At 40.1% G+C, this 21,437-nt stretch overlaps 1 protein-coding gene across 7 annotated transcripts in view; it reads right to left on the reverse strand.

Annotated features, from left to right (window-relative positions):
* Positions 1-21,437, reverse strand: part of ctdspla (CTD (carboxy-terminal domain, RNA polymerase II, polypeptide A) small phosphatase-like a) — a 281,371-nt gene that overhangs the window by 66,991 nt on the left and 192,943 nt on the right. For 5 of the 7 annotated variants that reach the window (XR_011961418.1, XR_011961417.1, XR_011961416.1 and 2 more), the window contains 3 exons: positions 14,404-14,436; positions 11,010-11,111; positions 2,671-2,727 (listed from right to left, as the gene is read on the reverse strand). Coding sequence is in view for 3 of the 7 variants with exons in the window: in XM_072576378.1 (XP_072432479.1) it covers positions 2,671-2,727; positions 11,010-11,111; positions 14,404-14,436 (192 nt within the window). In the remaining 4 variants the exon portion in view is untranslated. The remainder of the gene's footprint in view (positions 1-2,670; positions 2,728-11,009; positions 11,112-14,403; positions 14,437-21,437) is intronic. The other 2 variants (XR_011961419.1, XM_072576379.1) reach the window with 1 other exon arrangement.

Consider the following 21,437-nt stretch of genomic DNA (forward strand, 5'->3'; position numbering starts at 1 on the left):
TGATTCTCTGGGAAACTAGGGAGGAGATTTCAAAGCCGTTAGCTTTGATCTTTATGTTGTCATTGTCTACAGGAATGGTGCCAGAAGACTGGAGGATAGCAAATGTTGTCCCCTTGTTCAAGACGGGGAGTAAAGACAACCCTGGTAATTAAAGACCAGTGAGCCTTACTTTGGTCGTGGGGGAAGTGTTGGAAATGGTTACAAGAGATAGGATTTATAATCATCTAGAAAGGAATAAGTTGATTAGGAATAGTCAACATGGTTTTGAGAAGGGTAGGTTCTACTTCACAAACCTTATTGAGTTATTTGAGGTGGTGACCAAACAGGTGGATGAGGGTAAAGTGGTTGATGTGGTGTATATGAATTTCAGTAAGGCGTTTGATAGGGTTTCCCACGGTATGCTATTGCACAAAATACACAGGCATGGGATTGAGGGTGATTTAGCGGTTTGGATCAGAAATTGGCTAGCTGAAAGAAGACAGAGGGTGGTGGCTGATGGGAAATGTTCATCCTGGAGTTCAGTTACTAGTGGTATACCACAAGGATCTGTTTTGGGGCCACTGCTCTTTGTCATTTTTATAAATGACCTGGAAGAGGACATAGAAGGAGGTGTTAGTAAATTTGTGGATGAAACTAAGGTTGGTGGAGTTGTGGATAGTGCCGAAGGACGTTGCAGGTTACAGAGGGACATAGATAAGCTGCAGAGCTGGGCTCAGAGATAACAAATGGAGTTTAAAGCTGCATAGTGTGAGGTGATTCACTTTGGAAGGAGCAACAAGAGTAAAGAGTACTGAGCTAATGGTAAGATTCTTGGTAGTGTAGATGAGCAGAGATATCTCTGTGTCCACGTGCATATATCCCTGAAGGTTACCACCCAGGTTGATAGGGTTATTAAGAAGGCATACTGTGTGTTAGCTTTTATTGGTAGAGGGATTGAGTTTCAGAGCCATGAGGTCATGTGCAGCTGTACGAAGATTTGGTGCAGCCAGAGTATTGCATATAGTTCTGGTCACAACATTATAGGAAGAATGTGGAAGCTTTGGAAGAGGTTCAGAGGAGATTTAGTGGGAAGTTGCCTGGGATGGAAGGAAGGTCTTATGAGGAAAGGGTGAAGGATGTGAGGCTGCTTTCATTCGAGAGAAGGGTAAGAAGTGACTTAACTGAGACATATAAAGTAAAGTAATCAGAGGGTTAGATAAGGTGGACAGTGAGAGCCTTTTTTCTCGGATGGTGATGGCTAGCACGAGGGGACATAGCTTTAAATTGAGGGGTGATAGATATCGGGCAGATGGGAGAGGTAGGTTATTTACTCAGAGTAGCAAGGGCATGGAATGCCCTGCCTGCAACTGGAGGAGACTCATCAACTTTAAGGGCATCTTTTGGATAGACATATGGATGAAAATGGAATAGTGTAGGCTAGATGGGCTTCAGATGGGTTCCACACGTCAGCACAACATTTCGGGCCACGGTCTGTACTGTCCTGTAATGTTCTATGTTCTATAAGAGTACTTACAAACTTCCAGCAATATAATAGGAGCCTTGGTGCACTATACCATGACTACAACCCCTTCTTCCAGCTCCATCACATCATCCATCACCAGCCATGCTTCAGCTCATCTTTTCCTGAAACTCTCATTCAAGCCTTTACTACTTCCAAATGAAACAACTCCAATGCAATCCAGGCCAACTTCCTTTCTTTTATCTTCCTTAAAACAGAACTTATGCAAAAAACTGCTGCCCCATAATTCATTTTAAATTTTCATCCTCACTTTCGACTGCTTCCATGGCCTCTCAATTCCTACGTCTAATTTTGTTCAGTCCTATGATCATCAAATAATTCTGGCCTTCACCCTTAACTGCACCTCCCAGATTTCAGTCATTCCCCAGTGACAGCCCTGGTTTCAGCTGCTCAGGTTTTAAGTTCTGGCATATTCTCACTCAGTGTATCTCTCCTTGTTTCAAACATCGTATAAAAATTTAACTCTTTGACCAACTTGACCCATCATCTCATTATATCAATGTGGAGTTTTGTCTGCTTGTGCTTTTGGAAAACTCCTTGGGATATCTCACTATACTAAAGGTACTATGTAAAGGAGTTGTTGATCTGATCTAACTAGCTAACCAAAGAAATGTATGTTGGCCTGAGCTGTGAATCATGTGCATGGTTTGAGTGTCTAATCACAGTGCAATTGCCATGTTTGCGGTAGTGGTGTGATGCTTGGTAGTGGCGAGAGAAAGAGAGTGGTGAGAGAACCTTCCAAGCAATCCTCATAACTCCAGTGACCTTAGATGTCTGCTGTGCGGCATCAGATCTCTGATTTCTTGCACAATTCTGTCATTTCTGCACAATTACTAAGCAATCCCCATTTTAATCTAAACTAACTGCACAAACAGCTGTTGCAACCAGTAATTACCACCTCCATCCTTCACCCTTTACTTAGTCACTTCATTTCACGGGTTTTTCTATTTCCATATCTCACTCCTCTGTACCCCCTTCAATTCTTTCGTCACTCGTGATTCTTCAGTGCGACTTCCACATCATTGATCTTATGTGAACAGCTTGATTTCTGAACGTGATGACCAGCTTAATCAAACACGAGCCCTGGTCCCTCTGACATTTGATCCCTTTGCATGAACAAAGGTAACATTGTTTACAATAGGATTTCTTACCTGGTGAACAGTCCCATCTATCTCAACAGGAACAATGAAATCAGCATTGTTAATAGGCTGTGAATAAACAGAAGGCAGTCATTATACAGCATGATTAAATGTGCAAATTCTAATTCTGTTAGCACAGTTTAACTGCAAACGTATAATTTAAACTGTGTGTAGTGGACTTTTATTTCTATTAATTTCACAGAGATGATTTGAACCTGAGAAACAAAATGTTTCAGTATCAATGATTATTTCGAATCTAAATTTCTGCACACAAAATTATAAAGTTAGGGCATTTTGTTGAATGCGTTCTAATTCATTCACTGTGTATCCTTCATGCTTGTAATTCAACTGGCAACAGAAAACTAAATTGAAGTTAACCATTTTCTCCAGATCAAGCTATTATCATGCATCCTATGGTACTATGTGGTTATGCCTGTGTCTGCTGCAGGTACTGGTTTGTACTGAGCTACAGCTTCAAAGTCCTTTCCCTCCTGTAAGATCCATGGTTGAGCAGCGAGTCCAGTAGATGAGTGTTCAACAGCAGGAGGTTTGAAGCTTAACCACATTTTCAGATTTCTCCCACTACCTGACCACCCATTTTCACCAAGTGAGCTCTCTCCTCCCTTAGAGGTGGCTGACAATGTCACTGGACTAGCAATCCAGATTCTCAAACTAATGTTCAGGTCACGAATTTCAATTCCACCATAGCAGATGGTGAGATTCAAACCCAATAAAAAGACCTCTGCTGATTGTTGACAAACTCATTTAGATCATAAATGTTCTTTAGGGAAGGAAATCTGCTGTCCTTACAGGGTCTGGCCTACGTACAACTTCAGACCCACAGTAATGTGGCTGACTCTTAACTGCTCTCTGGGCAATTCGAGATGGACAATAAATGCTGGCCTAGCCAGTGACATTTATATGAACAAGTTATAAACTCAAACTCGAGCATCCCATTTATCCCTACCACCCCAATTATTTAGTAATTACAGCACCAAATAGGCCATTCAGAATTTTAAAAAAAGATCATTGAATGGATCTGAACAATTGGAGGCAATTTTGTACATCAAATCCATTCAAGCTCTCAAAGATCAATCCAGGAAGTCTGCCCTTTTCTCTCAAACTTGCACTTTTCCCCTCAGTGAGTGTTTATTCAATTTCCTTTTGAAAGCCTGAACTGAACCTGCTCCCACCAGACTCCCAGGAAACAAATTCCAGATTCTAAGCACTCCTTAGATTACAAACAAAAGTTTCCCTATTGTAGTTTTGAATCTTTAGCCTATCAATTTATATCAGTGTCCTTTAGTTCTGAACTCTTCTGCCAACATGAATTGCTCAGAGATTCCCAGACCATTTAAAGGCACAAAAGCAGGCCATTCAGTGCACCATGTCTGTACTAACTCTTCAAACGAGTATCATTACTGTCGACCAAGCTCCTGCTTTTCCTCTTGCACGTTGAATAACAATCCCAAATCTGTTACTCTCCATCTTCTTTGTCCAGACTTCTTAATATGCAACATCTCAATCAAACCTCAACACAGAACAAATCCAGCTTCTCCAATCTACCCAGTTAATTCAACTCCTTCATTCCTTGGACCATTGTCAAATTTTTCTGCACTGTCTTTCTGAAGCATACTTCCTCAAGTGCAGTGGCCAGAACTGGATCCGCTGAGATTTATTTTGTGCATTGTGCTTTGTTTGGCCCAAGTACCACACCTCCTATTTGACCCCCAAATAAAAGGAAGATACTGAAAATGCTGTGAATCTGAAACAAAAATGGAATGCTCAAGAAACTCAACATGTCTGACAGCATCTGTGGAGAGAGAAACTGAGTTAAAGTTTGAGACCACAATGAACTCTGTATCTCTTGCCACAGATGCTGCCAACCCTGTTGAGTTTCTCTAGCATTCACTGCATCTGACTCCTACTTATTCCTTTCTCCCTCCTGTGCTTTTCCAGATTATCCTTAAATGTATTATACTATTCACCTCACCTACTCCATGTGGTGGCAAATTCCACCTTCAAGACATCGTCTAAGTAAAGACACTTATCCAAATGACTCCTTGCACCGGTCTCTCCACGAGCAGAAACATCTTCTCTATATCTTCACCATCAAACCCTTTTAAAATTTTAAAAGGTCACACTTCAACTTCCTCTTTTCTAGGAGCTACAGCCTACGGAATATGTCCTAATTGGTCTAACTTCTCAACTCTAGCATCATCCTTATAAAATTTCTACTAGCCTGCAGTGTTGTCCTCCACCAACCTCTCAGAATAACTAAGGATCGGTACACAAATGAGAAACACAGAATCAAGGCCATTCAGCTTGTTGGGCCAGTTCACACCATTCAAAAAGATTTTATGTGATAACACATCTCTGCAGGTGGGATCTGTACATAGACCTTCTGTGCCACAAGAACCTTCTACCATTCTGGAAAATCATGACTGATTCGTATTTCAATGCTATCTACTTACTGTAGTGGCTGCTAACCTACCTTGTACACTTTGACAGCATCCCCTGCATCCCAAACACAAAGTGAATAAAGTGTTACAGATGTCTGTTTTAAAAAAAAAATGACATTTGCAGGGTGAATGTTGGTCAAGACATCGAAGTACTCTCTGCTTTTGTGTGTGCGCGCGCGTGCGTGTGTGTGGGGGGGGGGGGGGGGGGGGGGGGTGGCGCAGTTTTCTGGAGAGGAGGTAGCAGTATGGAGGCCCATTCAATCAGGTCTCAGTCTAACTGAGACAACACTTCTGGTGATTCAGCACTCCCACAGTAACACAGAGGAGTTTAAGCCTAGCTAAGACTCAAATCACAGCAGGATTCAAACTCTCATACCTTTTGAAGGAGCTGCCAACTGAATAAAGAGGGTCAGACTTTTGCTTACTGGATCTGGGAGAATGACTTACTCACTGATTTTACCAGTAGAGGGCAGGATTGATGGGCAGAAGGAGAACAAATTGCTGTGCAAACTTCAGTCTTCACAAAGTATGAATGATTCAACAGGATAGAGGGTGAGAAGATAGCTCCACTTTCAGGGAAAACCAAACTTGAAGCCATAAACATAAAGACAGTCACTAACAAATCTAAAAGGAATTCAGAAGAAAGATTTTCACCCATAGAATGGCTGGAATGTACAACGCACTACCACCACCTGGAGTGATAAACAAAAATAGCATAGACACTTCTTAAGGGGAAATTAATTAAGTATATGGAAGTGAAAAATTAGAAGGAAATATTGATAGGATTAGGCATTAGATTGAGAAGAGATTGGTGTACAGCACAAGCACCAATGCAGATCAGTTTGGCTGAACATTTTCTATAAAAGTTTCACTTCACAGTTCTTTTAGTTGCATAAACAAGTTCAAACAGTAGAAATGGAACTTTGGATCCTGCACATATGATAGCATGCATCAGTGCACCAATGCAGCTGAACTGCCAAGTAAACAAAAGACTGACCAAACATGTGTAATTTTCCAAAAGGGCAGATTGTGTGATTATGACAGCACTGGCCACGCGAAATAAAAACTGAACTGCTGCTATGAATGAGAAACCATGTGAGGGCGCTCCATACAAGAGCAGAAGTAAGCAGGCTCTATGGTACGTAGCTGGAAAATAGCCAATTCTGCAGGATTTTCACATAACAATATTTTAAGCTAAATGCTTAAAAGGAAGGGCGTTCAGTCAGATTGTGTAGGCTGAGTTTCCAACACCATGGAAGCATTGGAAGTAATTTTATTTCATCAGTGTGACTTGTTCAATATTATAGAACTTGTTGCTTTGAGTGATGTGGATAATTATTTGATAGGGCAGATAAAGAGAAACTATTTCCTCTCATGGGGCTATCCTGAACAAGAGGGAATATAATCTTAAAATTAGAGCTAGGCCATTCAGGGCTTGTCAGGAAATGCCTCTTTATACAGTGGAAATATTGAACCTATTCCCCAAAATAATCGAGATTAGAAATCTAATAGAAAATATTTAAAATGTATTTCATAAATTTTTGTTATGCAAGGGCATTAAGGGATATGGAACCAAAGCAGATAAATAAAGATGAGATACATATTAGTAATTAATCTAACTGAATGCTGAAACAGGCTGAATAGTCTCCCTTGTTCCAGACTATACACCTCTGAGTTCCACAATCAAAGGTAGCTGGATGTTTTAAGGAACGGAAGCTTTAAAGGATAGAAATATGAATGTGGTGTCTGCAAAGGTTCATGAATGAAGACTGCTCATGCCAGGTTTCTAAAGCTAAAATGGTCTTCAGCATGGCATCATTCCTAAAAACAGCATGTCTGAGACTGCAAAGTCTGTGCGCTTCATAGATCAGAGGCATGAGTCCACATTCCACTTCCACTACATGGAGTGGTCATAGATGTTCATGAGGAATATAAAGATGTATTTATAGGATTAGATTAAGACGGATGAAAGGAGGCTTTTATATAGCATAAAACACTGCCAAAGACTAGTTGGAACGATTGATCAGTTTCTATGCTGCAAATTCTGTGGAACAAATTGCAGTGATGAGTGGAGATGGAAAATGGTCAAGGGATTTAATATAATGCAACCAATGAAATGAACTTATTAAGGATGGACATTAAGATATCAGCTTGGCTCAATGATTCTTGCCTCTAAATCAGAATACTGTGGGCAAAGGTTCACTCCAGAGACTAAAGCACAAACTCTGACATGTGTAGTGAAATCAAGGCTGAAATGTCAATCCAAAGCTCTATCTGCCTCTCAACTCAATGTTAAATTTCTAACGTCACAGGTGCAAAGAAAAGGAATGGAATTCCCTGGTGTCTTGGTCAATACTGATCCCTCACCGAGCATCAGTGAAAGTAAGGTCATCTGTTCATTTATGTGGGAACTTATTGTGCACAATTTGTAAAGCAGGAAACATGACAACTAAAGTAACTACTATAGAAAATGCAAGTCTTTCTTTTTCATTTCTTGCCCACAGCGAGCTACCCCAAGTGCATCAGTATTGAATCTGGCCTCAGCAGTTCTCAGTTCGATTCACTATTTGTAACGCTTCCCAGCAACACATCTCTGCATGTGAGGGACTTCTTCAAGTCATAGAGCACCAAAGAGACCCTTCAGCCCAGTAAATCTGCACCAACCTACCTAATCTAGTCCACTTTGTAGCACTTGATCCAAAACCTTGAATATCATGGCATTTGAAAAGATTGTTGTTCTTTTTATGTAGTTTTTAGTTGTAAGATTTCCCACCACTGCTACTTCCGAGTAGTACATTCCAAACTGTCACCACCCTCTGAGTAAAAGATTTTTCTCTCAAATCCATCTAAAACCCTTGCCCTTTGCTTTAAAATTATGCCCCCTTATTATTCAAAGCAACAAAGGGGAACAAGCTGCTTTTTATCCACCCTGTTCAACCCCTAGGTGGATTGGCCATGGGATGTCCAGGCAAGGTTTAAGAGCCATGGTAAATGTGACTCTATCGACACAGGGTGGTCTGGATGAGATGCTTTTCAGAGGGTCGGTGTAGACTCAAATGGCCTCCACCTATCCTAAAGGGATTCTATGACATAAGCCTGATCATCACCTTGAAAGATACAAGTCAAACGTGTCTGACCAAGCCACGCTGACTATTCCTGATTGGCCTTTGTTTTTCTTAGTCGAGAATAATACTATGCTTCAGAATATTCTCCAATAGTTTCCCATCACTGATCTGTAATTCTTTGGTTAAATCTTTAACTCGTCTTGAAAAGTGGAACCACATTAGCTGTCTTGTCGTCCAATGGCACCGCCAGAAAGGAATTATAAGTTTAGTCAGAGCCTTAGCAATTTCCTCCCACAGTACCGTGGGATACAAGTGATCCAGACCTGGGGTTCTGTCCACCTCCAAACCTGCTGAAACCTTCAATATTTCCTTACTCTTTATGACAAACCGTTGAAGAATCTCAGTCCTCCTCCCCAAACTTTGTACCTGCATCCTATTCCTCCTGAGTGAAGACAGAAGTTAAGTACAGTCGGTTTTGCTACAACGTGTGCTTCTTCAATGCAAATTGGCTTTAACATGATTGGAGAATTTAGATCATTATTTGTAGAACACAAACTTTCCTTATCTGTATTGGCCATAACGTGATTCCAGCACTTAATTTAAACAGCGCGGCTATTACAATATTTTCTTATAATGCAAGTTCGCACAAAAACGGAACTATCACGTTATATCAGAACCAACTGTACTTATTTAACACCCTTCCAATGTCCTCTGGTTCCATGCACAGATCTCCCCTTGGTTCCTAAAGGCCCCTACTCTTTCCCACATGCCTTTAGTATACTTACAGAATATCTTGGAGTTCTTCTTAATTTTACCTGCCGTTGTTTTTCCATGGCCCTCTTTGCTCTTCTAATTGCTTTCTTGAGATTCCCCCCTGCACTTTGTACTCACCACAACGGTCTCAGTAAATTTGCTCCCTTTGCTATCTTATCCAAACCTATATATGCCTAGACATTCTGGGTTTTCTGTATCTAAAGCTCCTACATTTCACCTAAAGGGATCACAAATGAGATTGAACAATGGGGTCAATTTTAAGTGTGCTTGTTATGATCATCTTCCAAAATTTGTTGTTACATCAAGAATTGTCACTGATTTAAACTCCCTGCCTAACAGCATTGTATGACACCAAATGGACCACAGCAGTCCAAGAAGGCAGTTTCAGGGGCAACTAGGGGTGGGCAATGAATGATGGTCCAGCCAATAAAGCCCACATCCCAGAAATGGATAAAAAAAAAAGTGACACTTTGACAGCCTTCCTGTCATAATATCCATTTTTCAGGACATTTTCTATAACCCATAAAAGCCTATCACTGCTTGCAGGAGAGAAGGGATAGGAGTAAGGAAGAAAAAGTCAAATGCCACATTTTATTCATCACCTCAAAACAAACTTGACACATGAATCTATCCACTTATTGTCACAATCTGACATTTGTCAGTATCAAACAGAAGCCTTAGTTTATTTCAGTCATCCAAGATCTTAACTTACCAATGCCCAAGTTTAGTTTTGCTGCCAACAAAATGAATTCTTCATGAAGCACATGGTGAAAGTAAACAGTTCTGTATTGCAATAACAATTATCCATTGAAAGCAAGTGACCTGAGCGCGCAAGCTGGAGTATCTTCACTCTATAGCTAAATACTCATTATCGACATCACTAATTTACTGTCCTCACTGTAAGAACTTTAAATTTTAACACAACTGAGTATCATTTTGTATTTAAATTCAGTCATCACATAATAAATGAGAGAACAGGTGCCTGAAACCCAGGCAAGCACATGTCATTACTGTGACCAAGGGTTTAGTTTATTTCAATTCTTTCCAATTGCTAGCTGGTGGTCAACTGATATTGCATGAACAGCTCTTTTGCAGGACAAAGGAAACTGAATGAAATCTTTTGTTTAAGTAGAGGTCTTCCCTTTCTGGTGATTTCCTTTTATACTGTCAATTCAGAAATAGCCAAGTACTGGAGAATGGAAATGCTTGAAGTCAAACAAATGACAATGTCAAACAAAGTAGTTAAGCACTTCCCAGTCACATCTGGAAAAGCCAGACATAAAAGTAGAGCGCCCATTACTTTTGTATCATCAATGAAAAGCCCCAGATGACAACTCTCCATGTTTCACTGCCAGCACAATCCATTGTGTTGGCCTCCTGAATACAAGTTTGAATTCAAAATATTTTGGAGCTGTAGTACACACCCAACTTTGCTAGGGCCTGTATGAGGAGCATCCCAGACATTATCCCCAAAAGCAAAGCAGCATTTTCATATTACTCTTGTGTACGGGCTGAATTTGAATGCAGGTCCAAAGACATTAGTATTAACCAATAGGCAAAAGTCTTTTCAGACATTAGGGTTTAAAGGTGAAGTTGTTCAAGTAGCCTACAATTTTATATGGCACAGAAGGAGACCATTCAGCCCATCCTGAGCTACCTCTGTGAAATGGAAAGAACTTTTCAAATTTCCCACTCTTTCCCCAAGTATTCATAAAAGTTATCCTTTCCAAGTCTACCTTCAAATCTTTCTCCATCTGGTTCTTCCCAACTTGCCCATTGAGAATACTATCCTCACATAAGAGTGTAGTGAAGTTACCAAAATAAGATTCTGACCATTTTGAACAGTCTAAACATTTTAAAATATTAAAGTATCATGCTAAAATAAAGTTGGCAATCTCTATTTTAGTGACATGCTCTTAATTACTTCTCATGCATTTCATCTCCGCCTCAAAACAGAATTAAGATTGACAATGTGGATTTGTATGCTTTAACTGAAAAAGATACTTGAGTTAAAGAAGAACACAAAGAATAAACAAAGAACTTGCAGTACCTTAAAGGAACTATGTACTAAGGTTTCATCTAAGTCGATGACTACACATTTCTTTCCAACATCAGATACTCTCATCTCTGGTAAGAGGAATTTGGCCGGAGGCTAAAGGAGAAAAGAAAACAAAAGGCAAACACAAACAAACAAAAAAAAAACAGGATTGAAATTACAGGATATATATTGTCATAACATTGTAGCACAAGTGTGTAATTCTGCAGAAATGAATACTCTGGTTCAGATAAGCTGCAGAATTAATTACTTCATTCACAAACATACATCAGGTCCATTAGTGTGAATCTGTTGGTTTGACGATTCAGTCTCTGTAACACTCACCCCTAGAATCTGCAACTAGATTTCAGGACATTTCTCATCCACTGCCCAAGAAGAGTTTTAGAAAAGATTATTATCTGAAACACATCACTAGATTTAAAAAAAAAACTAATACCAAGTTAGAATTATTATCTGATTGCTACTGTTCCCTCCACAGTTCTCTTTCTTTGCATTTCTTTCCCAGGATCAGAAAACCATCAGTAACCTCTTTAAAGGCCACAGTTGATTCAACTCAGTCATCCAAAATTGGGAAATGCACAAAAGAATATTTATCTAACTTGAGTTACCTTCTATTTTCCTCCCATCCAATACGTTCCACCCAAAATGGAAAGAAACAGCACATGGACTGAGTCTGGGAATTCAATGGACAAAATGCAGTGGTATAAGTCTATCCAGGCTCTCTGTGCACAGTCCACTGAATGCTAGCATTCTGTAACACAGATAACACTTCTGGCTTTATGTACGAGCAGTATTGAGACCACATCTTAAAATTTAACATCACTCCCCCAAAACAGATCACTCATTTTAAAAACAAAACTAGGCAACATTGCCCTGCTTCTTCATTCCCAAAAGCACTAACTCAAGTCCCTGGATACAATTTGGCTTCTGGAGCTCCAATCACAATAGCCATTGTCCTCTCTCAGCGCCCAACACGAGGAGTATTTGAGGTTACTAAATCACAAAGGACTGAATAGCTGAACCCATTCCCTCTTCACCTGGCATCCACACAATGCAATCTTCTGCAATCGAAGGAGCGAGACACCAGGACAATGTTTCCACTTTGCAGGTCAAACCCAGGGACACAGTTGTTGCAACCCAGCACTTACAACAGACTACATGGTTCAGATATTCACTGAGCCAGTGAGTCTGCTGTATTGTCATTGGAGTGCTTGATTAGAAGGAATCACTTAATACTGCTACAGGATTAAATTTTACACAAACATTTATTAGAAATCTCGACATGGAGAGGAGAGGGCAAGATTAATTTTGTTTTCATGATGAGGACTACTTTCCAACAATTTATGCACAAGTATGCACATTCACTAAGAGGTGGGAGGGACATTCAAGTTTTAGATAGTAATGACCACCTGTACAAGAAAAATCAAAATTACAGAGTTAGGACTTATCAGCTATTTAAGTGCTTTATATATCACTAATTCAATTTCCAATTAAATGTTTGAATGCTTCAATTCTTCGCCTTCTTCTAAAACGTTTTAATCTTTAAAGCCACCCTGCTTCCCCAATCTTTTTGTTTTTGATTTGTGTTCCAATAGTCCTATCATCACTTGTACTGTTCCAATCCTCCTTCTCTCGGACAACATAATTAGAGGGTATCTATCAAAATTATTTCAGAGGGTATCAAAATGTGATATTAGGTTAATATAGTCATGCTTTGGAGGTGATGGTGTGGGACTGGGGTGGACAAAAGTTAAAAATCACACAACACAGATTATAGTCCAACAGATTTAGTTGGAAGCATTAGCTTTTGGAGCACTGCTCCTTCATCAGGTGGTTGTCATCCACCACCTGATGAAAGAGCAGCGCTTTGAAAGCCAGTGCTTCCAAATCAACCTGTTGGACTATAGCCTGGGGTTGTGTGATTTTTTAACTAGGTTATTATAGATATGGCTATTAGCTACCTGATTGTAAACATGCAATAACACCAAATCAGATTTAAATTACATTAAGGCCAGGATTGGCTTTGTAATGTTCAATCATCGAGCTAATACAACTTCCAAAACAAAAAAACACTTTTTAATCCACTATTGCATGTGGTCTGGAGAAGCATTAGAGAAAACCCTGTACATCCCATCAAAGCACATGGATTGAAATAACAAAGGATTTCATTCCAAAATCATAGGAAATATCTCAGAGTGAAACTGAACAATTAAAAGTATCCAATTAATTTCTAACCTCGTCTTTAATTATTCTTGTTTTAGAATTATGTCAATGCACCTTGCACATTTCATTTTAAGGAATTATTGTCAGCAAAGGCTAACCTTCAAATAATTGTGCTGAGCTAATCAGCAGGAACAAATGAAAATAAATGAAATCAGAATCTCAACATCAAAATAAAAAGCAACTTATATCCAAATAAATCACTTCTAAATCATTTTTGCTTCAATAATAATTATTTTAATCTGTAGTTAGATTTAAACACTAACTTCAGCAGAATGATGGCCAGATCCAACAAACAGCCTTGCAAAAGTCTTCTCCTAACATAGGTAGGTTGTAATAATTTATCAGAATCTAGCCATTTATTATTTAGCTTAACAATAACAAGATATGGTAAAGTTAAAACACCAGAATTTCACAGAGACTGAGTATAGAACCCTGAAACAGTGTTTTCAACTCTTATCCACCATTGATCGATCTCTTTCCTACTTACATTTTAGAAAATGGCTTAATTACAACCAAATTCTAGATGGGTTGTTTTGAAGGGTCCAGTCCCCAAATTACAAAGTTATATCATGCCATTAACCAAATAAGTATCCAGCATAATTAGTATGGGTAGTTGCAGCCAATTGCTCTTTTATATAAAAGAAATTCTAAAATCAAAAAGACAGATAAAAAGGAAGCCAATGCATGACAGACAGAACAAGGAGGAGGGAGCTTGAAACACAGGCTGCAAATCATGTCTTCGTTTCTCTTCATCCAGTGTAACTGGTCACGTGGCAGATGCGCCATTGTGAGGGAGGTCACATGGCAGATATGCCATCGTACATGTGGTCAATTTACAACAAGGCCAGCAGCCGCACTGACACCCCCATCCTCGCTCTTGGAAATGAGAGATTTGAACAAAGTACTTTGAGGCAAAAGAAAGGAAACACAAGGTTACTGTGTCAAATATACCACATACTTAAAGCACAGTGCTTTGGTACACCTCTGATTACCATCACTCCACTGATAGCTAAGCTTGTTTACAATCATGCGGCAGTTAAATGATTACATTGTATACAGCTGTACATTGGATTATCTGAATTTAAATAATCTGGAGTGTACCACCCACAAGCAGTATGAAAGCATGCAAAAGGAATATAGCAGAAAATGAAATAATAATACATACACTGGGGCTGGGGGTGACCTGTACCTGGTCAGACTGGAGAACGAATAAACGAGACAAAAAGACAAAGAAAAATCCTGGTCAATATGCAGCATAAGAAATTAATAAAGAAAGAAAATAAAATCAAACAAAGTTGAAGCTGCCTCCTAATAATCCACCCTTATAGGTCTGAATTTTACAAAGGAACAACAGAGTTTTGCCCAGTCAGATTTTCTCTTCTGTCCATCACTGATCACTAGATTTAAGTATGGGTACAGAACTGAATACTGTGCTGTAGAAAGCTCAACCTGAGGAAAGCTCCATTTTAAACTCTACAAACGGTACCACAGTGAGATAGAGCCTAATTCTCTGCTTGATTTAGATTCATAGGTTTATTTTTAAATTACAGCAATATTGAATTCTAACAGTAAAAGGTAAACAATTTAGTCAGTACAAATTATTGCACTTCTGGATTCAGCAATGGTCTAAAGATCTGTGCATTTACATTGTTCAACTTACATTAATAGGAGCTTCATGCCCAAGGAGGTAAGGAGGGAAACGGAAGAGTAAGGAGCAGCAATGGGAACAAAAGGATGTGGGAAGGAAAGAACAAAAAAAGTAAATGGAGAGCAGGGGGATAAAGGGAGAAAGGAAGAGCGAGTGGGACAAGAGGTTAAGGATTGGGAGGAAGAGGAGGAGATGTGGGAGGGAAAGTAGGGAGAACAGGTGGTGAGGAGAGATGAGAATGAAAGGGGAAGGGAAAAGAGCAGACAAGAGTTAATGAGATAGAAAATGGTCAAAACGAGGAAGGTTACTGGTAGGGAGACAGTGTGAAAAGACAATGGTGTGATACTAAAACTACAACTGAAAAAACACCATCGTTGGCTAGCTAATGAACCATAGTAGCTAATATTAATTATAATCAATGCTAGGCTCTTTTTAGATTTAAAAGATGTTTAGATGTTCAAAAATGGAAAAAAATGAATTGCCTGTTTCAGATATGAGCTTGCAATTTTTAAAAGGGGTTGAAAAAAAGGCAATTCACAATAAAATGCAAAATAACTGTTTTCTCCCCCCCCACTCCAGTGATCTTTCCAAATATGTACGCCTGTTTTAGTTTAAATTACACAGTACTAGCAGTTAGATCTCAGCTGCAACATACACATAACTATGATCTTGTCTGTCTAAATGAAGAGTCCCGTGAATTTGTGGTCCCTGATAGTCAATGTAAGAACAAGTAGACATCCTACGTAAGAAACAGCTTAACAAGACTTGGCAATTAGCACAAACTTCAGAGGAGAGGCTCAATTTACAGGGTACAAATGAAGTGCACAAGTTAGGTTTCCGATTGCTTCCACATGAGCAATGGCCTAACTGCACAGTTGCTTCAAGGATGAAAATAACAAATATTTAAGGGGACAGGCACTATCAACATTTCGGTGAAATGTTTTAAAGTATCTAAGTTGTCATGAGGAATAAGACAACTTTGAGATTAACAGAAGAGCCCATTTTATCAAAAGGAACAGAAGAGATGCTTTCATCTCTGGGATTATCCAAAACTAGGGATCTTAAATCACAGAAGTATAATGGTGCAGAAAGAAGTTATTCAATCTGTTCATTGTGTCTGCAATGGCTCTCCAAACCAGTATTAAAACTTAGTGCCAATCTATTGCCTTTTATCCATAACCTTGCACATTTTTCCTATTCAAGTATTCAACTTATATCTGCTTGAATGTCTCAATTGAAGCTGTCCCACCGTACTTTCAGGTAGCTCATTCCAGACCTGAATTACTTACTGTGTAAGATTATTATTTTGCGCATGTTGTACCTGCCTATTTTGCAAATAACTAAATGTGTCTCACTTCAGTCTCCATTCTTCTACGAGCAGGGGCAGTTTCTCCCCATCCACTCTGTCCAGGCCTCTCATGACTTTGTAAACCACTAACGAATCTCCTTCGGCTCTCCACTCTAAGTTGAAGAGACCCATCTTCTCTAATCTTGGAAACTGAAGTTGTTCTTCCCCAGAACAACAATAGACAATAGGTGCAGGAGTAGGCCATTCTGCCCTTTGAGCTAGCACCACCATTCATTATGATCATGGCTGATCATCCTCAATCAGTATCCTGTTCCTGCCTTATCCCCATAACCCTTGATTCCACTATCCTTAAGAGCTCTATCCAACTCTTTCTCGAAACTATCCAGAGACTGGGCCTCCACAGCCTTCTGGGGCAGAGCATTCCACACACTCACCACTCTCTGGGTGAAGAAGTTTCTCCTCAACTCTGTTCTAAATGGCTTACCCCTTATTTTTAAGCTTTGTCCTCTGGTTTGGGACTCCCCATCAGCAGAAACATACTTCCTGCCTCCGGAGTGTCCAATCCTTTAATAATCTTATACGTCTCAATCAGATCCCCTCTCAGCCTTCTAAACTCAAGCGTATACAATCCCAGTCGCTCCAATATTTCAGCGTAAGATAATCCTGCCATTCCGGGAATTGACCTTGTGAACCTACGCTGCACTCCCTCAATAGCCAGAATGTCTTTCCTCAATTTGGAGACCAGAACTGCGCACAATATTTCAGGTGTGGTCTCACCAGGGCCCTGTACAGCTGCAGAAGGACCTCTTTGCTTCCATGCTCAATTCCTCTTGTTATGAAGGCCAGCATGCTATTAGCCTTCTTCACTACCTGCTGTACCTGCATGCTTTCATTGACTGTTATACAAGAACGCCTAGATCTCGTTGTACTGCTCCTTTACCTAACTTGACTCCCTTTAGGTAGTAATCTGCCTTCCTATTCTTGCCACCAAAGTGGATAAGCACATATTTATCCACATTCAACTGCATCTGCCATGCATCCGTCCACTCACCTAGCCTGTCCAGGTCACCCTGTATTCTCCAAACATCCTCCTCACATTTCACCCTGCCACCCAGCTTTGTGTCATCAGCAAATTTGTTAATATTACTTTTAATACCTTCATCTAGATCATTAATGTACATTGTAAAAAGCTGCGGTCCCAGTACTGATCCCTGCGGCACACCACTGGTCACCGCCTGCCATTCCGAAAGGGAGCCGTTTATCACTACTCTTCGTTTCCTGTCAGCCAACCAATTTTCAATCCATGTCAGTATTTTGCCCCTAATACTATGTGCCCTAATTTTGCTCACTAACCTCCTACGTGGGACTTTATCAAAAGCTTTCTGAAAGTCTACGTATACTATATCCACTGGATCTCCCTTGTCCATCTTCAGAGTTACATCCTCAAATAATTCCATAGGATTAGTCAAGCATGATTTCCCCTTCATAAATCCAGTTAGTCTGACCTATCCTGTTACTGCTATCCAGATGTGTCGTAATTTCGTCCTTTACAATTGACTCCAGCATTTTTCCCCACCACTGAGGTCAGACTAACTTGTCTATAATGCTGTTTTCTCTCTCCCTCCTTTCTTGGGACGACATTAGCCACCCTCCAATCCACAGGAACTGATCCTGAATCTATAGAACATTGGAAAATGATCACCAATGCATCCATGATTTCTAGAATCACCTCCTTCAGTACCCTGGATGCAGACCATCAGGTCCACGGGACTTCTCAGCCTTCAGACCTAACAGTCTCTCCAACACCATTTCCTGCCTTATATAAATTCCCTTCAGTTCAGATCCTTCAGCCACTATTACATCTGGGAGATTGACGTGCCTTCCCCCGCAAACCTTGTACATTTCTTCAGCACCATTTCCAATGTACTCTTGTCTGTTCTTGTGGCATCCACAATTGAGAGGTGATGATGTAGTGGTAATAACGTCATCGGACTAGTTACATAGAACGTCCAAGTTACATTTCTGGGGACATGTGCCCAGATCCCACCCTGGCAAATGGAGTATTTGAATATAATAAAAAGCTAGTCTAATGGCATCATGTAACTACTGTTGACCATGATTAAAATGCAACTGGTTCACTAATGTTCTCGAGGTAAGGAAAACCTGTCATCCTTCATTGATCTGCCTGCACATAACTTGAGAATCACAGTAATTAGAGGCAGACAATAATCAATCTAATTTTTAAAAATCTCCAGCTGTCTTGCACAAATTCAGCATATCCTCCTTGTTCTTCTGCTCTATGTGCCTATTAATAAAGTCTAGGATACTGAATGCTTGTTCATTGCTCTCTCCAGCTGGCCTGCCACTCTTAATAACTCAGACATTTACACCCAGGTCCTCCTGCTCCTGCACCTTATTTGAAATTGCACCTCTTGTCTTACATGGTCTCTCTATGTCTTTCCCACAGAAATGGATCACTTTACATTTTCCTACATTGATCATCATCTGTTACCTATCCACCCTCTCTTCCAACTTGTGTCATTTTGCTGTTCTACCAATCTAAGATAGTTTGTTAATGAATTAAATAGGGAATTCAGGAGAAATATCTTCCGTAGCCCATTTAATACAAAATAATACCAAAATTTTGAAGTTAGGAAATGTTTCACCCTTCAAAAGGGGAATTGGATAACCATTTAAGAGAGATTTGTCCGGTTTTGAGCAAATAACAGGGCAGTCAGTGGAACTAGTCAAATTGATTTTGAGAGGATCAGCACAGACAAATCAGACAAAATAGCCTGATTCGGCGTTGAAACCATTCAGTGATTTCCTCTCAAAAAGTCAAGATGTGGAGGTGTCAGCGTTGGACTAGGGGGGGACAAAGTTAAGAATCACACAACACCAAATTATAGTTCAACAGGTTTATTTGGAAGCACTAGCTTTCAGAGCCCTGCTCCTTCATTAGGTAGCTGTGGAGCAAGATCATAAGGTACAGAAATTTATAGAAAAAGATTAGTGTCATGCAACTGAAACAATATATTGAACAAACCTAGATTGCTGTTAAGTCTTTCATTTTTTAGAATGGGTTGCAGGTTTCAGTTCATTAACATGTAAATCCCAGAACTTCTTTCCAGTCACATTGCCAAGGTAACTTAAAGTTTTATTTAAAAAAGGAGACATCTCAGCTCAGACAATGCATTAAAGGTGTGAGGTTAGAGTCTGTATCCCAATCTTGAATCAGACTGGTTCTACTTCTAAAGTAGGAATTTATAACGTGTTTCAGAGGAACCTCAATTATCCGGTATTTGATTATCTGGGAAGATCGCAAGGTCCCAATGCTTGGCTAAATTGTGTTATCCGGCATTTGATTATCCGACAAAATAATCCCTGCTTGTATTGTTTGGATAATCGAGGTTCTTCTGCACATAGATTTTAGCCTGCAGGTTGTATGCTGTTTGAGCAAAATAGAAGGTTTCTGCAAATACAAATTCATCCCGTAGACCTATATGTGTGCGCGTGCACGTGTGAGAGGGAGAGAGAGCATGTGTGTGTCAGTTCGCCTGAGAGTGTGTGTTTGCATGTGTACATGCTTGGTAGAGTGTGCATGGATGACTGTGCGCGTGCGCATGGATGAGTGTGCGCGCGTGCATGGATGTGTGTGTACGCGAGAGACTGTGTGCATGAGTGAGTGAGTGAGTGGTGAGAGAGAGCGAGCGAATGCATGTGTGTGTCAGTTCGCCTGAGAGTGTGTGTTTGCATGTGTACATGCTTGGTAGAGTGCGCATGGATGAGTGTGTGCGCGTGCACGCGCGCATGGATGCGTATGGGTGTGTGCGCATGGATGAGTATGTGTGTGAGAGAGAGTGTATGCATAAATGAGTGAGAGAGAGAGAGAGAGAGAGAGAGAGAGAGAGAGAGAGTGAGAGAGTGAGAGAGTGAGAGAGTGAGTGAGAGTGAGTGAATGAGTGAGCGAGCGTGCGTAGTGTAGTGGGGTCACCTGTAGTGCCACATGAACTCAAAGTTCCAATTGAGGCCATCCTGATGGGTACAAACTTGGCTATCAGCCTCTGCTTGGTTGCGTATCCCAAAGTCCACCTCGGAAATGGTCACCTGTACGTCCAAGGCTGAATGTCCCTGACCACTGAAATGTTTCCTGGCTGGAACACTCCTGTTTGGCGATTGTTGCGCGGTGTCCATTCATTCATTGTTGTAGTGTCTGTTTGGTCTCGCCAATGTACTGTGCCTGCAACCCATTCTAAAAGATAAAAGACTAAACAACAATCCAGATTTGTTCAATACATCGTTTCAGTTGCGTGACACTGTAATCTTTTGCTATAAATTTTGTGTTATGATCTTGCTCCACAGCTACCTGAAGGAGCAGCGCTCTGAAAGCTAGTGCTTCCAAATAAACCTGTCAGACTATAACCTGGTGTTGTGTGATTTTTAACTTTGTCAAAAAGTCAAGTGTAATTGATTTGACAGAGATAGTCATTAAGCAGATGGAAAGAGAAAGGTTTATGAATGCCATGCACATACACATTCAGAAAATTGTTCAATGAGATTCCAGACAAAAACTTGCTCGTAAAAACTGAAATGCAAAAGAAATTGAAAGTAACCTCATGGTACTGATGGAAACTGATTAAGAGCCATGAATAAAGAAATTAGGATGAAGGGGGCGTTTTTGTTTTGTTGGGCAGTGATATGTGACACATGAAGGAAACAAACAATTATATAAAAAAACAGAAGAGCAAAGTAACTTAAAACAATCAATTTAACATAATGAAGTGTAAAATGGCAACCTCTGGGTATGAAATTGCCAGAAAGGATTGCAAGTGAAACACAGGTAATATGCAGAGTACTATCCAGGTCTCGTCTGAAATTCTGAAATGAACCTTGGATACTCCATCTGGCAAAGGATCAACTGGAGAAAGCTGTAATTCAGTAGAACAATAATCAAGGATAAAGTGGCTGATTTAGTAGCAGGACGTGGCATGCACACGAAAAATTTATCTGATTAAGACATTTCTATAAAGGAAAGGAATTAGTAGGATCGGTAGAGAACAACACTTTTCTCCCAAGTAGGGGAATCTCTTAATGCAACTGGATCTTCAGATCTGGTTTTAACCCAGAGCAGGAATTCAGTAAACAGGGGAATTTTTGAGTCCTGAAGAATCATTAGAATTCAGACATTAACTCAGATTTCTCTCTTCACAGATGTTGTCCAATCTGAGAGTTTCTCCAATGT

The sequence above is a fragment of the Chiloscyllium punctatum genome, chromosome 8, assembly GCF_047496795.1.
Source record: "Chiloscyllium punctatum isolate Juve2018m chromosome 8, sChiPun1.3, whole genome shotgun sequence".
Taxonomy (NCBI): domain Eukaryota; kingdom Metazoa; phylum Chordata; class Chondrichthyes; order Orectolobiformes; family Hemiscylliidae; genus Chiloscyllium; species Chiloscyllium punctatum.